The 17,049-nt window shown below is 39.9% G+C and overlaps 1 protein-coding gene across 5 annotated transcripts in view; it reads left to right on the top strand.

Annotated features, from left to right (window-relative positions):
- The first annotated feature begins 3,397 nt into the window (after positions 1 to 3,397).
- Positions 3,398 to 17,049, top strand: part of sh3glb2b (SH3-domain GRB2-like endophilin B2b) — a 62,785-nt gene continuing 49,133 nt past the window's right edge. For 3 of the 5 annotated variants that reach the window (XM_080303650.1, XM_026174589.2, XM_026174594.2), the window contains exons 1-6: positions 3,398 to 3,878; positions 7,908 to 8,049; positions 11,967 to 12,095; positions 12,373 to 12,506; positions 14,456 to 14,548; positions 16,339 to 16,401. In XM_080303650.1, coding sequence (XP_080159776.1) covers positions 3,816 to 3,878; positions 7,908 to 8,049; positions 11,967 to 12,095; positions 12,373 to 12,506; positions 14,456 to 14,548; positions 16,339 to 16,401 — 624 coding nt within the window. In that variant the 5' untranslated portion in view covers positions 3,398 to 3,815. The remainder of the gene's footprint in view (positions 3,879 to 7,907; positions 8,050 to 11,966; positions 12,096 to 12,372; positions 12,507 to 14,455; positions 14,549 to 16,338; positions 16,402 to 17,049) is intronic. The other 2 variants (XM_026174592.2, XM_080303651.1) reach the window with 1 other exon arrangement.

Genomic DNA, 17,049 nt, shown 5'->3' with positions numbered 1-17,049 from the left:
TGTTGTTTTTTTGGGGGGGGTTCTGAGGAAAAACTTTGAACCTTCAAAAATATCTGTTAAACTGCCAGAACTACAAACAGTACAGGATGGAGGACTGTGGCTCTTTAATCGAAAATAAATAAATAACTAAATAGGTTCTAAATCTATAATTTTCTATCATAAACTAACCAGTTTAATGTCAGAGGATATTACAGGTTTTTTTTTTTTTATTATTTTCTCTCCTTTAGTCTTTAAATCAAGTTTTTAAAGCAAAATTGGTTCCTACCTCAGTTTAACATTGGTCAGTGTGACTTTAATAACCTGAAGCTATATATAATATAGTCCATAGTTTATTTGTTCATTTCCAAAAATGTAAAACTTTGAAAGGAAAATTTCAAAGGTTTTTACAACCGTAATCTCTGTTTCATAATGTTTCTTGCAAATTTAAGACATTTCTGAGGTTTTTATTGGACATTTGAGTTTTATAACCTCAACAAATACTTCAGTGCTTTCTTAGAAGTGTACTGAGAGACTTTGTTTTTAACCATCAAAGAATATTAGTTTTTCCATCTCAAATTTAGAAATTCAAACTTTATGACCTAAATACATATTAGTTTATTTTCTTTTAATTTAAATTTGATTTTATTGTATCAAAAGAATTTTTTTTACTAATTTATATTAAAGTTTTGTCCTTCCTGTGATTTTTATATTTTCACAGAATATCAATGTAGTTTTTTTGGTTTGCAAATAAACAGCAAACCTAGGAAACAATATTAGATTTTCATTTCTTTTTCTTTTTTTGACTTTTTGTCTCAGAGATCAGTCGTATCCAGTGAATTAACAGCTTTAATCTCACAGCATTTTTGATATTTTTACAAGTTTGATTTCAATAAAATTGCAGTTTTTCTCACATTTTTTTTTTTCAACCATCTCAGAAATGTTTGTTTTCCTTAACATTAAAATCTATAATTTCATAATACCTCAGAATATAAGAGTAGTCCTTACAGATTATGCCTCTCGTTTTAAGAATATTACAGTTTGTTCCCACAACGTTGCGACTTTAGCTTCAGACTTTTCCTCTGAGGATAATCGCCCTTCCTCGGCTCCTCTTTTTAAACCTTATGTAATGCCCCCAAACACTTATTTATTCTTTGAATGCAGTTTTACGTCAGTGATTCGTTAATTCTCAGAATTGATTTGATGCCACTTTAATAAATTGCCTGCGCGGGGCTGGAGGAACAGGGATTAAGTACTGTCTTCACTTCATGGGGTGAAAGCGGCGCTGATGCTGTTAACAGGATTTAGTTGGAGTGCAGTTTGATTCACCAGGCTTCTGACGCTGGGCTTCCCTCCCAGATGACGCCAGTGAAGGAACACATCACCAGCTGTCCTGTTTCCTGTGGTTTAACGTTACAGTCCTCATGCTCATGAGCGGTGCCTGACTGATGGATTTAAGCTACTTCATATCAGCCGCGTCGGTTTTCCAACCAAACGCGCTTCCTGGTTCTCGTGTACAGTTTTTCTTTGTGTGATTTCAGGGATCAGATTGGTGCAGGTCTCTGTTGCTTTCTCACGGTCACCATTATGATCATGATGATTCAGTGTGTGTGGAAGTTGAATATGAGGAGGACTTGATGCATGATCAAAGCTCTTTAGAGTCGCACAGATCTTCTTTCTCAGTCGCCTGTTCTGTTCATTGAATGTCTCCATTTATGCTTTCTGGACACAACATTATTCTTTGGGTTTAACTGTTCTTTATTTATGAAGATGTATGTACTGATAATAATAATAAAAAAAAACAGAGAGAGAGAGAACTGCTGTGTGGCAAAGCCTTTCAGATTTCATCCACTAGGTTTCCTGTTTGTCCACACTCTGTTCTCATTTTGTTTTGTAACTGCTGATAAGTTTAGTCCAAACTGAAGTGAAGAACTTTGGATCCAGACAGTTTGGAGTTCCACGTTTTCCTGATCACAGTAGTTCCAGGACATCGGTGTAAAAATATGACAAAGCAATAAAGATGGAGTGGTTTAAAAAATAATGTGTTTTTTTTTTTTCTTTGCTTGTTTGTTTGTTTGTTTTAAATCCTCAAACATTTAGACCAGCGGTCCTCAACCTTTTTTGCGCCACAGACCCTTTTATGTCTGACAATATTTTCACGGACTGGTCTTTAAGGTGTCACGGATAAATACAACAAAATAAAAAAATAAATAAAAAAAGGATTTCTTCATAACACACGGGAAAAGAGCCAGGGAAACAGAGTTAACGATAAAACCCCTTAAAACCATGAATTTCATACCCGGTACCAAACGCCTCACGGACTGGTGGTTGGGGACCACTGATTTAGAACAGTCCAAATTCGAGGGCCTTTCCTCATGTAGATAACAAACTGCAATTCAGTAATAGGGGCATTTTGTCTGCCCAAGAAAAAGAAGCTTGCCTTATATGTGACATTAGCAACTCCTTACAAATCTATTATAACAAATTAATTTTTTATTAAAAAATAAATAAATCAGCATTAAATCATCTTTATCAGAGGACTGAAATTCAAACAAACAAAAATATTTTACACAGTCAAAAACTGCTGTGATTGTACCACCTTCAAATACAGTAATGTAAAGTTCGTCTGTCTGTACCTTAAGATTTAAATAATGACCATTGGCTAAAACTTGCTGTATTCCTGATGCAGCCCTCCCCATTTCTCCAGGCCTGGGATCCAGTGCTAAGAGTATATGTGCACACTTCTTAAGTATTTACCTTTTGCAAGTTAAAAAACTCTGCATTTTATATGTATTTGATCTCAATCTGAAATATACAGGCAGACATTTCAGTCTTCACCTGCTTTCAACTAAATCAGTGGTTTCCAAACTCTTTTTGCTAGGCCCCCCTTTGTTTTACAAGAAAAATGTTCTCACTGTAACTTTACTGTATAAAGAGCTAACATCTCCAAAATGTCAGGAGTAGTTCTGACATTCTAAAAATCAAGAATGTGGGATACTGTTTGTCCGTGATTTAAACAGCCCAGCATGTGCACCCAATGAAGGGGAAACCAATGCTGCAGGGGAGACCAAAGGGAAGACATGCTTCACCATATTTTCTAGTCTTTGGCTTGGAATGAAGTTGGTTTGGAAACATAATCAGCTATGCTTAATCTCCTGCTTTGCGTTTTTGTAGGCGCCCCGTGCTAGCAGTGTCCAAGCGTTTTGTCCCCCCCCCCCCCCCCCTTTCATACCGTGCCCCCCCTGCCATGGCTCTGCCCCCCCCCCCCCCCCTGGGGGGCGGGCCCCACACTGTGGCAAGGTCTGAACTAAATGATATATCCGTAAACATATTTATTTGGATACTTTAACATGGGGACCAGCTCACTGTTAAGAGCCACTAGTGGACACTAGAGGGACTGCAGGTTTTGGTGTTTTGTCTGCAGCCACCCCATCAAAAAACCGTAGAAACGCCCCTGAATGATGGATGTGACTGGAGAAGACATGAAAAGCAGACAGGTCCGCTTTGAATGCGTTTTTTAATGCAGATTTGTGATATTTCCGCAGTGCTTTTGTACTCAGCTGCCGGTAAAGGTGTCAGGGGAGGTCATGTGGAGATTCAGTACCGCTGCAGGGGAACCGGAGGAGTCGTGACTTGCAGCCCGGTGCGGTGTCTCTTTAAGCGCAGGGCGGTGAGCAGATTTCCGATCGTGCACGAAGCGGATTACAGTCCCTGACATCAGTCCTCCTCATCCTCCTCCTCTTCCTCCTGTTCCTGCTGCTCAGCTGATCCGGAGGATTCCCTCTGCGGGGACACTCAGCACAGCCCCGCCTGTATGCTCGCCTCCGCTCGCCTCCATCATGGACTTCAACGTGAAAAAACTGGCTTCTGATGCGGGGGTCTTCTTCACCCGGGCAGTGCAGGTAAGACCGGACCTCCCTCCAGCTGCAGGCGGTGATGTGTGGACCGATTTACTGCTAGGCTCTCACTGCATCCCGTTGGGCCTGGAGCTCGATGAAAGCAGCTGAAGCCTTGCGTTTTCTTCGTGAGGTCTGTGGGTATAACGGAGTGTATTTGTGTGGCGTGTTTTCCATGCAGACCGAGCGGCCCGCTGCGTGTAAGCCGATAAAGGTTTGTCTAGCCTCGATCCATTATTGATGGCTGTGATCGGGTGCATCACCCATGTGACTCCAGCAGACTCTGTCCTGCTCCCCTCCAACTCCCCAACATAGAGATTCATTCATTTATCTGGCTCACCAGCAGTAAACAGCATTAAATCCTTCACTCTCGAGAACTTGTACACCAAACCTCATTCGAAAAATTGGAAATTCATTGATAAAGTCTGTGCTACGAGTCAGGTAATGAGCAGAACAATACTGGATCTTTAGGCTTCAGTAAGAAATTCGGCAGCCATATGATACTTTTTATTAAAAGCTTAAAAAGGTCTCCCATCTCACTCAACAAAGAAAGAGAAGACATCAAAACTGTATTTAAAACGTTATAATCAGGATACATTGAATTGTTACAGTAAGAAGCAAATATAAGATTAAAGTAAAAAAAAAAATGAGGGCACTTCAAAGAGTCAAGTTTTTAAGCCCTGTTTCAAACTAACTCACCATATTTTCAGGATGTTTGTTCCACAGCTGGAGAGCATGAAAACTGAAAGCTACTTCACTTTGTTTAGTTCCCATTTGTCGCAAGTAAATTCACATGCATCTATACCCAAGTTCATTTAGTGCTGCGTAGACTAAGAGCTGGGTTCTTGGGATCCCCTTTGGGCATTAGTGGGTGAGTTGCAGTTGTCTGTCACCTGTAAAGACAATAGTCTACAGTGCAGGAGGTCAAACTGACTTTCATTAAAGGCTGAAGTCGGTTTGGGATCACATCAAGGGCCACATAAAAACAGGGTCTTCTGTATAATATTGTTGAACATTGTGGATAGAATTTAATCTGCATAAAAGCCTCAATGACGCAACAAAAATTCAACAAGTTGCCTCATTGTTTCTGAGCAAGTCGAGCACAACAGCTGCTTATTTTCACTGTTTCTGTTAAAATCCTGAACATGGATCCACGTCACACCAACTCTGCAGTTAGAGCTGGATGTTGTCCATGAGCTTAAAAACTTGTGGTCTGACCAATGCATGAACAATGCATGAATGCATTTTTTCTGGGGGGGGGGGGGGGTTTCTAGTCAGAAATCATTGAATTTATTGCTAAGTTATTATGCTGTTAAAGATTTCTTTATTTGAAGAGTGACACTTCATCCTATCCAGACAGAGGCTCTTCTGACTTCACCAAACATGAATGTTCACAGTATAATTCAAAGATTAAAATAATGTATTTTAAATCATTTAAGAATAATATTAATCAATAAAAGGAGAAAAGTCCAGTGAAGCATATTAACTGGTTTATTCTGCACACTGCTGCTCCTATTGGAAAAAATGAACCCATGAATGCAACAAGGTCAGACTGCTTTCCTGGAGGTTGTCCAAGTGCATTGTGGGAAAACACAGGAAACCAATGAAGGCAGGAAGCGGGATAAAAAACAAACAAAAAACAGCTCTGCACAACACCAGAAAACCATTAACTGTTTCTGTATTTTACATGTCTACACGTGTCATATATGACTCACGGACTGGGAGTGAAAGGGTTCCTGCACACTGACTTGAAAAGTCTGACCAACCATTAGTGAGACACTAAGAGAGAGAGGGAGAGAAAGAGACTCAGTCGTTGTTCTGTGTCTCTTTGTGGTTGGTGCTGCCAGGGCCGGCCCGTGGCATAGGCCGTATAGGCAAATGCTAAGGGCGCCGTCCATCAGGGGGCGCCACGCCAGTGCCACAAATGTTGAAAAAAAAAAAAAAAAAGTTGGTACTATTATTTCTAAATACAAAAAATAATCCCACGTTAATTAAAATGCAAAGTAAAGCTTATTTAATAGAAATATTATTTGTTACAACATTACACTACACTGCTGATGTAGGGGGGCGCCACCTAAAATCTTGCCTAGGGCGCCAGATTGGTTAGGGCCGTTTCTGGGTGCTGCGTCTGGGTGCAGATTTTGACACAATGCAACTACAGTACTGGATGTTGTGTTTTAGTGGTGCCAGTGACCAAGCAAAAAACTTAATAAGCAAATTTAAAGACCGTTAGATTAAATTTTGTATTTGGATAAACACTCAAATTTATCCCAGTTTGACTCTTCAAGATTCAAGATTCAAAAGCTTTATTGTCAATACAGCAGTATACACAGTATACAGAAATTCTGTTTCATCCCAAGCCACCCATGGTGCATAAAAGATATAACTCCAAGAGATATAAAACTAGAAATTGCAAAGTGCTGAGTTAATGTATTTTGCATAGTCCTTAAATTGCTCTGCTGTAAAGGATGGGAACGGTTAATTAAATACCCACAAATTAATTAAAACTTGGTGGACCTACGGCTTTTACAGTCCCTAAGGCCCTAAGTGGAGTCCAGTAATCCAGCCCTGAATAAGAGACTGTCCATCGTAGAGCTCCTGAATACCTGCCAGTACTTTTGCCTTTTAAAGAACCGATCTGGCCCATGAAGCTGCTGTCAGTCAGAGCTTCTCCCTGCTGCTTGGTGACAGTGACGGTGAATTCCTCAGCCTGCCTCTGAAGTCCAGCTGGCCGCCGTCGCTGTATGTCAGTCAGATTTGAATGAAAGAAATCATCTGACAGCCCGGCCTGATACCACAGATGGTGATCTTTGGCCTCAGTTATTAGAGAGCAGAACTGGGCCTTCTCATCTTTGATTGCATAAGACATGCTTCAAAGTTCCAGTTAGTGAGAATAAAAACTTATGTGTAAGTTAGAAACTGAGGTTTAAGATAATTTGTCTGGGTCTTAAAATATGATGGGTTTGTTCTGATTATTATAGAATTGCGATCATAAAGATCGAGTAAACGGTGGATGAAGAGCATGAGGACAACTTTAAAAATTAAGATATTTTCACATTGGTTTGTAAAACCTTTGAGATTTTCTGTAATTTCTGTATAAATAAAAACTAAAATGCCATGTGATCCTTTTTTTTTTTTTTTAATGAACATCCTTTTGAAGTAGATGAAGAGAACCTTTGGACTTAGTCAAGGATTACCTTTTAATCTTGGGAATGCCAACCGAACAGTGACAAACTCTATTGATTTGGTGGTTTGTTGGTAGATAATTCATTCTGTTAAGTAAGTAATTCAATCTGTGACTTGTTGATTATGTCGCACTTCTTCTAATATGATCACAGATTAAGCATTATTAGAGATTTTACGATATGTACGCTGTGTTCACTGCATCATTCCATGTTTGGCACTGATCACCACCTGCACTCATGTATATATCATGTATATATCTATCTACTTAGCACTTTTAATTCTTATTCTTATTTTTATTTTCATGTCTATTTAAGCGTAATTTATGACAGTATGTTTGCACTGAAGCACCGCAGCAATTTCCTAATGTTGTAAACCTGCTCAACATTTGGCAATAAAACCCTTTCTGATTCTGATTCTGATATAGTATTCCATAGAAATCTATGCAATAACTGTTGAGATGTTCACTCAAAGCTCCAAACATCAGCCCCATGCAGTCCCTCTCCACCTACGTGGGCCCGTGGCCCAAACGAGAATGGATTCCACCAAAAAAACAATTGGTGCCAGCAAAGTTGGAATGATGTTGAAGTGGCTATTGGACCCCTACAAAGCTTTTGGCAGATGCAGATCAGAATATTCCCCATGAAGTTACCCCAACTTCTGTAAAAATGCTATGTGATGATCAACTCTCAAAACTGTCAAAATATCAGCTGGTTTTCATAATCCAAACCGGCACTAGAACTGTGTGGTGATGGGCAGTGGATGACCTGGTTTAGATTCATACAGTCGTTGTTCTTCTAGAGCTTGTTTGCCTGTTATCAGTGTCATCTACCTGTGGCTTTTCACTCTTAGTTCACAGAAGAGAAGCTTGGCCAGGCTGAGAAGACTGAGTTGGATCCACACTTGGAGAACCTGATCACTCGTGCCGACTCCACCAAGAATTGGACTGAAAAGATCTTAAAACAAACAGAGGTGCTACTGCAGCCCAATCCAAGTAAGTTCTATACATCGCAGAAGTTCCCCTACATATACAGGGAGTGCAGAATTATTAGGCAAATGAGTATTTTGTCCACATCATCCTCTTCATGCATGTTGTCTTACTCCAAGCTGTATAGGCTCTAAAGCCTAGTACCAATTAAGCATATTAGGTGATGTGCATCTCTGTAATGAGAAGGGGTGTGGTCTAATGACATCAACACCCTATATCAGGTGTGCATAATTATTAGGCAACGTCCTTTCCTTTGGCAAAATGGGTCAAAAGAAGGACTTGACAGGCTCAGAAAAGTCAAAAATAGTGAGATATCTTGCAGAGGGATGCAGCAGTCTCAAAATTGCAAAGCTTCTGAAGCGTGATCATCGAACAATCAAGCGTTTCATTCAAAATAGTCAACAGGGTCGCAAGAAGCGTGTGGAAAAACCAAGGCACAAAATAACTGCCCATGAACTGAGAAAAGTCAAGCGTGCAGCTGCCAAGATGCCACTTGCCACCAGTTTGGCCATATTTCAGAGCTGCAACATCACTGGAGTGCCCAAAAGCACAAGGTGTGCAATACTCAGAGACATGGCCATGGTAAGAAAGGCTGAAAGACGACCACCACTGAACAAGACACACAAGCTGAAACGTCAAGACTGGGCCAAGAAATATCTCAAGACTGGTTTTTCTAAGGTTTTATGGACTGATGAAATGAGAGTGAGTCTTGATGGGCCAGATGGATGGGCCCGTGGCTGGATTGGTAAAGGGCAGAGAGCTCCAGTCCGACTCAGACGCCAGCAAGGTGGAGGTGGAGTACTGGTTTGGGCTGGTATCATCAAAGATGAGCTTGTGGGGCCTTTTCGGGTTGAGGATGGAGTCAAGCTCAACTCCCAGTCCTACTGCCAGTTTCTGGAAGACACCTTCTTCAAGCAGTGGTACAGGAAGAAGTCTGCATCCTTCAAGAAAAACGTGATTTTAATGCAGGACAATGCTCCATCACACGCGTCCAAGTACTCCACAGCGTGGCTGGCAAGAAAGGGTATAAAAGAAGAAAAACTAATGACATGGCCTCCTTGTTCACCTGATCTGAACCCCATTGAGAACCTGGTCCATCATCACATGTGAGATTTACAAGGAGGGAAAACAGTACACCTCTCTGAACAGTGTCTGGGAGGCTGTGGTTGCTGCTGCAGGCAATGTTGATGGTGAACAGATCAAAACACTGACAGAATCCATGGATGGCAGGCTTTTGAGTGTCCTTGCAAAGAAAGGTGGCTATATTGGTCGCTGATTTGTTTTTGTTTTGTTTTTGAATGTCAGAAATGTATATTTGTGAATGTGGAGATGTTATATTGGTTTCACTGGTAAAAATAAATAATTCAAATGGGTATATATTTGTTTTTTGTTAAGTTTCCTAATAATTATGCACAGTAATAGTCACCTGCACACAGATATCCCCCTAAAATAGCTAAAACTAAAATCAAACTAAAAACTACTTCCAAAAACATTCAGCTTTGATATTAATGAGTTTTTTGGGTTCATTGAGAACATGGTTGTTGTTCAATAATAAAATGATTCCTCAAAAATACAACTTGCCTAATAATTCTGCACTCCCTGTATAAAGTCGCATCTTCAACTCTGCGCACGGGGTTTAAAGAAGATGTAGTTCTTAAACTTGTTGACAAAAGATCTGTTCATACGTGTTTTGCTAATTGTTGCTCAGTAACATTAAGCTTTGAAACTAAAAGTTAAGGTTTCTACTAAAGAAATTTCCCTGGGAAGCAGAAACCGGTTGAGCTCTATCATTTCCACCAGAAGTTCCCGAATTCCAGCGATAGATTATTTCCCCCTTTCCCCTTTTGTTGAACTGTATATGTAATAAGTCTTTGCTCAGGAGCTAGTATTTTCTGAAGATTGACAACCTTCCCGTGTTAACAACTAATGCTAAGTGGTCATGTATAAAAGCTTTTTAATCTTGCAATTTTTTAATGCTCTACATTTCTGAGAAACCACTACTAAAAGCAGGATTTGTTTTTAGTGTCTGACAGTAATTGAAAATAATTAGCCAGGGGGATTTTGTGTTTGGACTAACAAGAAAGTCGAAGCTTCTGAGGTTGTTAGGTCAGAATTTGAGACAATTTCCCAAATTAATTTTAGTTTAATCAGTTTAACTTGCTGGAGGAACCTTTACCCTGGGGAAGGTTCCTGGACGTTAGTTCCTGGGTGTTTTGGGAACTTTCTCTGGAAATGTGCCTTTTAGAAGCTTCTATAGTTAAACGTGAACATGATTGGGTTTTTGGGAGTAATGCCTAACCTTTGACCTGTGTATTTTGTACCCTCCATGCTTCAGTTGACCACACTGGTAAGTCTTGGCCTTGTTTCCCAGAGTGCTTTGTGTAAAAAGCCTCCTCAGCATTGTGATGTGACTACAGATTATACATACATAGCTGTGGTCAAAAGTTTCCATAAACTCATCATGGGCAGGAATGTCAAAGTAATCTTGGGCTTGAGAGGTGGTGTAGTGGCATAAGGTTGGAAAGCCTCACATTTACTCCTCCAAACACACATATTGTCATTGTGGCCAAATAGCGGTGTTCATTTTAGAGCAGGGGCTTCGTTGTGGGTTGGTACCCTCTCAATCCAAGGTGGTGTAAAGCTCTAGATAGTTTATTAAAAGCCCAAAATTACTCTGGTTTTTCATGCACATAAACTTCTGACGACATCTGTAGTCTAGCACATACCACAGACCTACAGTACGGCCCCACATTTTAAGCTTCAGGCACCGTCTGCTGTGCTGTTTAAGGTCTGAACTGGAGCTTGTAGATACAAACAGGTGTTGAATTACTAATGACCTTCTATTCAGGAAGACAGCTGCCAACTTTTGATGGGATACAGCCATTGATACCTTCGTGAGGCCTGGTTGATTCAAATACCATACTCGGGTACAATTGTATGTACTTGTATTTTTATTTCCCATCACACATTATACCAATCAGACCCATCAGATGGTTTGAAGTCATCCTGGAAACTATTTGGAGAAGGGCTGGTTCTTTGATATAATGATTAGCAGGCGATTGAACCATCTGTCTGTCACTGCTTTTCATGGGCCACTTCAACCAATCATGTCACGACAGATATGATGCCACCCACAACATTTATCTGCTGTTATATGCTGTCGTTAAAAACAGGTTGAAGTCTAGATTACAGATCCATTTGTGATCCAGCTGCCATGGAAAGCAAAGGCTATACTTTCATTAGCTGAACGGAACATTGGGCTGCAGCTTTGATCTTGCTGCCAATATTTAATGATCAAAGACGCCGATCCACTCCTACCCCTGGATAGCCCTGTTGGTGGGATTGGTCAGTTGCAATTCTGGTCCCAGAGAAACATAAATGTGATACCATAGGAAGACCACTTATGTGGCAATGTCAGATAAAATATCAGATAGAAGATTATGACACTAGTGGGTTCCCACTAAAAAACGCTTCAAGAGCTGTACACGCCCACCACCGACCCCAACCACCTCCTGCCAGCTCTGATGCAGCTTGAATTATTAATAACCAAGGTTACATCTGTGCATAAGTGAATGTTTTTCAGAACCGCCAACATGTCTGCACTTACTGAAGATTAACTGAAGATTAAGCATCTGCAGTGAACTGGTGTTTACACATAGCGTATCAGAGGAATTTGGAGGAATGTTTCCCCATTTAAAAAAAACTTATTTTAGAAGCAAAGATAACCTTTGGTATTAAGAGTAAACTATGGATAAATTCAAGACAAAAATGACAGCAAATTACCTTTTGTTAAACTCTCTTTGTTCAGAGAGATTAATAACACCTTTCATACAATTGGACTCTTAAATGTAGGATAATAAACAGTGTGGGATATTCCTTTTAATGTGTTGGTCACAGTTGTCTTTTTATCACCTTGTATCCAGGTGCTCGGATCGAGGAGTTCATCTATGACAAGCTGGACAAGAAGCTTCCCTCCAGGACGACCAACGCGGAGCTGCTGGGTCAGTACATGCTGGACGCCGCCATCGAATTCGGTTCAGACACGCCATACGGTGAGTGGACCTGCAGCTGAAACTGACACTGCTGCAGCTAATGACTCATGAAGCTCTAAATGCTCCTCTGAAGCAGCTCTCTTTCTGTTAGCAGTTAAAGAGCACACCATTTTACAACATTTTCGAGAAAACAAAAAAAAAATGTGGATGTGGATGCTGCTTAAACAGCTAAAACACACTTTAGTCCAAATTGTATTTAAAAACCGATTTGATTGTTTTGTCTCCATCAAACCTGTGGTTTGAACCTGAGTGTGCTGCTGTGCTGTTGTAACTGTAGGCAAGACCCTGATCACAGTAGCGGAATACCAGAAGAGGCTCGGAGGAGCCGAGCGCGAGTTCCTCCACACTTCAGCCGTCACTTTCCTCTCACCTCTGCGCAACTTCCTGGAGGGAGACTGGAGGACCATATCAGTGAGTGTGTAGTATGAAAATATGGTAGTATATGTAAATACGGACGTGCTGATACAAAATAGGAATGAAGTCTTTGCAGCTGTAAGCATCCTTATTACATCCTTTAGGAAAGCAAAAGAGAAAGTGCCGTCCCAGAATTCACAGCATCATTAAAAACAACAGTGATGTGTCGGTCGCGAATGAAACTGCTCTTAGAGCCGGCTCTTTGAAGTGAATGACGCGAGCCGTGGGTTGTTTGTTTTTTTTTTCTTTCTCTCACCCTCTCTCTCGCACTTTTTTCCGCTTCACTCTGCACGCGAGCCTTGTGCTTACGCTGGGCAGAGGGGGGAGGGGCAGTAATTACGCTCACAGTAGCACAGGAACAGAGCGGGAGGGAGAGAAAGAGAGAGAAAGAGAGCCAGGGACAACAACGTCACATTAGAAAGGTAAAGTAATCATCCACAACTATATTCAGTTGCGGATGATAAAGGATTCAGAAAGTTTATTCATGCAGGCCCATATGACAGAGAATATGCATCTTCTTTTTATTTTCATATTATAATTTATATTTAATTGTGTTGTGGTTTGCGGTATTTTGTGTTGTTTCAGTTTAAATTTGTAAAAGGAAAAAGCTGAAAATTTAAATAGTTAAAAGTTGAAATGTGAATAGTTGGTTTTTGTATTATATGATTTATTTATTACATTTTATGTGGAGTGAATAAATAAAAGTATATTTACGGTGGCCCCTACAGACAAAACACGTACAAAACACAACAGAAGTGCTCTAGGATGCTGGGCGCAGTGTTGAGCTTTTGTTACCTGGTGGCTACACAAGCCAGGAAGTACCAACGACCGGATTTGGTGTGTGGTAGTAACATGTAAATGAACATTTTTTTATTCTATTTTTTGTATATATATGAGTGCTTGTGTATAAATACACAAACCATACACATATGCTTTCAATTGTGTTATTTAAGTGATCTAGGTAGCTCTGTTTAGGAAGTTCAGTTAACTCTAGGAATGTGTTTTGGAGTTTGCGTGTGCCTTGTCTCTAGGGGCCACCGTATATATTTATATATAAATAAAACCACGTTTTTTTAGATTAGTAATTCCTTTTGTGCATAATTTCATATTGTTGTTAATAATAAATTAATGAAAGCAACAAAACAACCTGAAGAGCCGGTTGGGAGTCGAAAGAGCCGGCTCTCTAAAAAGAGCCGGAAATCCCATCACTAAAAAACAAACAGTCAACATGGCTGTGTGGTGAATATCATGAAAATGTTCATTAATAGTGTGTTTTTCATTTAATGCCATAACCTGCTGATATGTTTGAACCTTTAAAACCGCAGCTGAACTCTGACCTTTACACAGCTGCAATAACAGATGAGTAGGTTTCAGTGACAGCGTTGGCATGCATGATGATCTCAAGCATACCTGAAGTGAGAATTTGGACAAAGTTAAACTACTGACAAAGTTTAACTTGTAATTTGCACTTATTGGAAATCTCAGCAAGTCTCAAAATGTTAAAAATCGCAGTAATATCATATTGTGATTTGTGATAATATCGTATCGTATTGAGAGCAGTCAGGCTCTCTGAGCAGCAAACCTCTCCTTTCCTCTGTCCTGACCAGTTCTTCTTCACATTTTTCCCTAACCTCATGACTTTTTCCACAAAAAAAGAGTGACTGGGAAAGGGAAAGTGGGAAAGGAAAGCAATACATAGGAAAAAGTGCTTACCAAAATAAAGCGGGAAGCTGAAAGAAAGAAGAAAATGTTCCTAACGCAAAGATAAAGAAGGGAAAGAATATCAGTAAAAATAAAATGGTGATCAAAACACAAATCCTGAACTCAGAGTCAGAGTGATGTACTCGCTGCTGGAGGTCTTCAGGGTGATGATGTGTTGCACAGGTTTGCTGCAGGTTTGATCCTCGCGGTTGTTCCTGAATGAATCATTTTTCTTCCTCGTGCAGAAAGAGAGGCGGCTGCTGGAGAATCGCCGGCTGGATCTGGACATCTGTAAGGCACGCCTGAAAAAAGCCAAGCTGGCAGAAGCCAAAGCGGCGGTGAGATCAAATTTCAACAGTTCTTCTTCTACCCTAAGATCAGAAACCATCAGAGCACAGCCAGACTCAGACAGCTTTAAGTGAAGTCAGTCAGGTGCTCATTTTGTTCTTGTTTTGGTCACATGTTCAGAGTGCATGTGTGCAGATTCACCTCTGACATGTTGGAGAGCTTACTGGCTGGCTGCGCTGCTTGTCGCATGTTTGTCAGATTCATGAAGGAAAAGTTCCTAACGCTTCTTTATGCACCAACTCTGCATGGAAATATTACAAACAGTCTTTTGGTTTAGTCTTTAAAAACTCCAACAGATGCAGTGGACGCCTCGTTAGCAGACGGGTTGATGGCTGCTCTGTTAACACTCGTAGAGCAGCAGATGTCTCAGCCATGACCGGATTATCAGAACTAAAGTCCAGTTCAGTGATCACTGGGAGCCTTCAGAGTTCATCTGTTCACCATCGCATTGATTTTAAAGTGATTTAATCTAACACAGCTACCTCAGATTATCCTATGCATGCAGGAATGTAAGAAAACAAACACGGTAAACCTGATATTAGTTGATGCTGGTGAGCTATCTCAGACGCCTGTGGTACCAACAACTCTGAATCAGGAACAGCAGGGGGCGCCCGTGTCACAAAACAAAACATCAGTACCGGTTTACTCCGATCAAATGAGCCCTTCAGTAGTAGATTTATGACAGGGATTAATAATCTTTTACATCACAAGAGACATTTTATGGGGATTTTTGATCCTCAAAAATCTTAATGGGGCCACAAAACATATTTAAGCTTAAAAATGGAAGGTCCAATCAATCCAATCAATGTCATTGATGTTAGTAATTCAGATATTTTAACACAAGATACTTTAAGTTCAATTTTATTTCTACAGCATATTTAAAAGCAACAAAGTTGATGGAAGTTCTTTACAAGTTAGTTTAAAACAAACAAGAAAAGACCATAGACCAATAAATAAATATTATAAAGTAAGTCGTGAAAACAAACAATAAATTTAACTTACAACAAGCTAAAAAAAGACACTACAAGATAAAAAAGAAAAAGCCAGATGGGACTCAACGTGAAACTTAATTTAAAGCAAAGGTAAACGAAGTGAGTTTGAAGACAGGATTTAAAAGAATCTCCAGCACAAATATGGAGTTTCAGGTTATTCCAGAGTCTCAGGGCTTCAACTCGAGACCTCAGCACTCAGAGGAACTTTAGCTGCTTTAAATCTAGAAACCTGAACAGAGGTAGAGTCGGTGTAAACCTGCTAAAACCGCAGTGATGTGATCATGTTTCTAACACCTGTTAAAAGATGAGCAGCAGTATTTTGGACAAACTACAGATGAGTTTTCAAGACACACCTGTAGAGAATTACAGGCATGAATGAGGTTTTTCATGGAGGACGATAGGATTTCTAAAATTATAGAAGCTGAAAAACTTCTATTTCCAATAAAACACAAAATTTTTAAAGTGGAAGAAAAATCTACCAGCATGATCAGACCTTCCTCTGTTTGTGAAAAAAAAATCAAATCAAAAGTGTCCTTTTAGTAAACTTTAAAAAATAAAACCACACAGCAGCTTTAAAAGGAGATAAATTATTCACTGTGACATCTCTTTGGGGTCAGCAGGAGTCACAGGTTAAACGCTGTGGATGCTTCCAGCTTCAGGCTCAATGATCCGCTCTCGTTGTGGTTGCTTTGTGCTTCCTGCTAACATGTTTTTCTTTGTCTGCTCACGGTTTGTAACTGCATGACAACCTGTGTTTGTTTCCTCCTCCTTGCTCTCCTTTGCTGTAGGCTACACCTGATTTTCAGGAGACTCGGCCTCGAAATTATGTTCTTTCTGCCAGTGCATCAGCGGTAAGAGAAACGAGCAGCACCGCAGAGCTCATGGCTCACATGACAATCAAGAAACTGCATTTTTAACATGTCATATGCAAACAACTCCATAAGAAGCTAACAGCAGCATCTTTAAGTCTGACTGGCAGCTGAAGCTGTTAACACAGGCTTGTTTAACAACCGGGTTTCCATTTACCATCAACCTGTTTATGTATTTTCTTTGGTTTTACTTATTATCAAAAATTTAGTTTTTCTTTCTTTTTATATTAAAATATACTAATTTCATGGCAATCACAAATGAACAAAGTGAACCGGAAGTGAGGACAGTGGGGGAAAAACAGCCGTATGATTTTTCTAAAAAAAAAACCCCAAAATGCAACAATTTCTGCATATGTTGGAAATATATGAAAATGGATTTTTAATTGTATTTTTATTTATTTTCTTTTTGAGAAAGCAACCTCACTAGTCAAATAAACAAAAATAGCCTGAGGTGAGGAAAGTGAGCCGTCATTAAAAAAACAGCCATTCTGTCACATTAAATATGAATTTATAATTAATGACTCATCAGGTTACACAAAGGTTACATTGACAAACAGAAAAAAGCCAAATGAAATCAATTGTATCCATAATGTAGGTGCAGAAACGTAAAAGTCTGATTTACTCTCTTAG

Source organism: Astatotilapia calliptera, chromosome 7 (genome assembly GCF_964374335.1).
Source record: "Astatotilapia calliptera chromosome 7, fAstCal68.1, whole genome shotgun sequence".
In the NCBI taxonomy this organism is placed as follows: domain Eukaryota; kingdom Metazoa; phylum Chordata; class Actinopteri; order Cichliformes; family Cichlidae; genus Astatotilapia; species Astatotilapia calliptera.
Note: the sequence above shows the minus strand (reverse complement) of the source record. Positions and strands in the feature narration are given on the sequence as shown.